Source organism: Sipha flava, unplaced genomic scaffold (assembly GCF_003268045.1).
Source record: "Sipha flava isolate LNK unplaced genomic scaffold, YSA_version1 89_pilon_pilon, whole genome shotgun sequence".
In the NCBI taxonomy this organism is placed as follows: domain Eukaryota; kingdom Metazoa; phylum Arthropoda; class Insecta; order Hemiptera; family Aphididae; genus Sipha; species Sipha flava.
Window position 1 is genome coordinate 1418355 of NW_020273631.1, and position 2734 is coordinate 1421088.

Here is a 2734-nt window from a genome sequence, read left to right on the forward strand (position 1 = left end):
AGATCTGAACGATAAAATTTGACCAGCAAGAGCATTAGATAAATCAGAATCATAATATTCTACCAATTTATTAGCGGAGTTATAAATTTGTTCGTCTGTTAAATTAATTAACGAATTCGGTTGAATAACTTCAAATATTTTGAATACGTTATTTAAACTGGTAAAACGTTCTTCTAATTGTATTATTGCATTATCCAATGTTAAATAAAATATATTTATTTTAAAATGTTATTCTGCTGAAGTAAAGCAATAATCTTGGAGGATTTCGTCATAAAATCGTTTTACTCTTCGGGTTCTTTTTTCTTGAAATTTTTGTGGTACACCCCATTTTTTTGCGATTTCTACTGCTATTTCGAAAAAATCACTGTATTGTGACCTGTATTCTTGGAGTTTTATCAACGCAGAATTCAGCAAAGAAACTGCTGTGCTCAGTTCTTGTTTAGGAGACTGAAGAGCTTTTGATACAACATTTACAGTTTCCAAAATTTTGCCAATGAAAATTACACTGAATATAAATTGAAAATCTTCCATATGAACTTTTAAATAATTTGCTTCAAATATTTCGTCCTTATTTTTGCTTCTAAGAATTATTTGCGATAAACATTTTAAAATATCAACGTAACGATGTCGAATAGCTAATAAAGAATCATACCTTGATGACCAACGAGTGGTACATAATCTTTTTAATGTAATTGAAATATCTGATGATTCTGAAGATAAAAGTAATTGCCAACGTTTAATACTATTTGAAAAAAATGTATAAATTTTTTCCACAAGTCCAAAGAAAGTTTTTACTTCCGTTGATGAATTCATTGCATCGTTTAGAACTAAGTTCAAATTATGTGAAACACAATGGATATATGTAGCCAATTTTTGTTTAGATTTTAACCTAGCCTGGACACCTGAATATACACCACTCATGTTGGCAGCCCCATCATACCCTTGACCACGAAGTTTTGACAAATTTAAATTATTTTTTGTAATACAATTAATAATAGATTCTTCTAAACCAGCACTTGATTGGTCAACAATTTCTACAAAGCCAATAAATGATTCATTTATTTGCAATGTCTTAGGATTACCATCAGAGTCTGAAATAACCGAAACGTATCGAATAACTTGACTTAGTTGATCAATCTTACTAATGTCTTGAGTAGTATCCATTATGACAGAAAAAAATGGTGATCGGTTAATACTTAAAATAATTTGTTCTAATATCGTACTTGCGAGTAAAGTAATAATCTCATTTTGAATAGTGTTACTTAAATAATTTGCTGTACCCTTACCAGCTGGCATACTCAATAGATTTTCTAATATGGGATCATATTTTGAAATAAGGGTAATTATTGATAAAAAATTGCCTTTATTTTTACTCAAGTCTGTTTCTCGGTGACCTCTAAAAGACAAGTTGGATGTAGCTAATGTTAATGTGACATTTATAACCCGATCTCTAACTTGTCTCCAAAAGTTACATTAATTTTGAATAGATAATTCCATTTCTTCGGAAATAGTTTTATTTAGGCGCCATTGCTCAAATACAATACAACATTGAATATGATCATTTGAATTATCATGGCGTTTAATATTTTGAGTTAGATGTCTCCAATCATTATTTCCCGTAACCCAAGATGAACTAATTCTATCTTGTATAGAAAACAACCAGCAGCATTGACAATATATTTTATTTAAAGTTAATGAGTAACATAGCCATACACGTTTTAAAGTAATATTAGCCTGATTTGTAAAATAGTAAAATTTTTCTGAAAATGATCTAGAATTATCACTGTCAGTTGGAAATGGACCCTTAGGTTGACAAGGGCCTTGAGAAATTATAAAACGGTTTTCTTGGTAACTGAGTGGTTCTTTAAAATGAACTTTGTCAGTAGGAAAACGTTTACAGATTAAACTGTTAAAAATATTAGGTTCAACATTTTTAGTATTAATAGTGTCAATACTAGATGTTGCAATTGGTTCTGAGACGGAATTACTGACAGTTTTAATTTTATTTAATAAAATACCTGGGTTATCAATATCTTGCTCTTCTGTTTCTTCGTGGTGTTGTTTGAAATATGTGTCAATTTTCGGCATCCGCTTAACAGATTCTTCTCTTTGTTTTTTTATTTTGCGTTTCGCAGCACCACTGGCAGATTTTGATGCCATTATAATAGTAATTAATAAAATACAATATTTTATTGAGTTTTTTGTAAATTATTTCAATAGACACTGAACGACGATAAAGAACAAGACTGAGTATCGCACTATCACAAAATAATACAACAAAAGTAATACGATAATATTTAATCGCGTAAATTCATGTCATAGACGTCTATATTATACGTGTACCGGTATACATAATACAAAAAAAATAAAAATAAAAATAATATGGATAGGCAAAATCGACAAGGCGATAACGAAAAACCACGGGAAACAGATTGCTATAAATAACGTTTAGTCGCCGTCACAGAAATACAGTAGGTACATCACAGAAATACAATATCTATATATTTTATAGATTATAACAATTTTTTTACTTTTTCGTACATATTAACTGTATTTATTTAATTCTTTTTTTTTTGAGGAACATTGATCAATAATGGGCCCCCCGTGGCATTTGCACACATTGCACACATGTATGACACGCCACTGACTAGTATATACAGAATATAACAATTAGGAAGCAGTGATCAGTGAGTATAATGAAACGTTACTGTTTTTTGCGAAAAACTATTTACAT

General features: G+C 29.8%; 1 protein-coding gene across 1 annotated transcript; it reads right to left on the reverse strand.

The window, feature by feature from the left end:
- Window positions 1-228: 228 nt before the first annotated feature.
- On the reverse strand, window positions 229-2160 carry LOC112693713 (zinc finger MYM-type protein 1-like). Its single transcript, XM_025568903.1, has 2 exons — window positions 1785-2160; window positions 229-1418 (listed from the first exon to the last, which is right to left on the reverse strand). Exons 1-2 carry the CDS (start codon window positions 2158-2160, stop codon window positions 229-231), a joined length of 1566 nt encoding a protein of 521 aa, XP_025424688.1.
- Window positions 2161-2734: the final 574 nt, after the last annotated feature.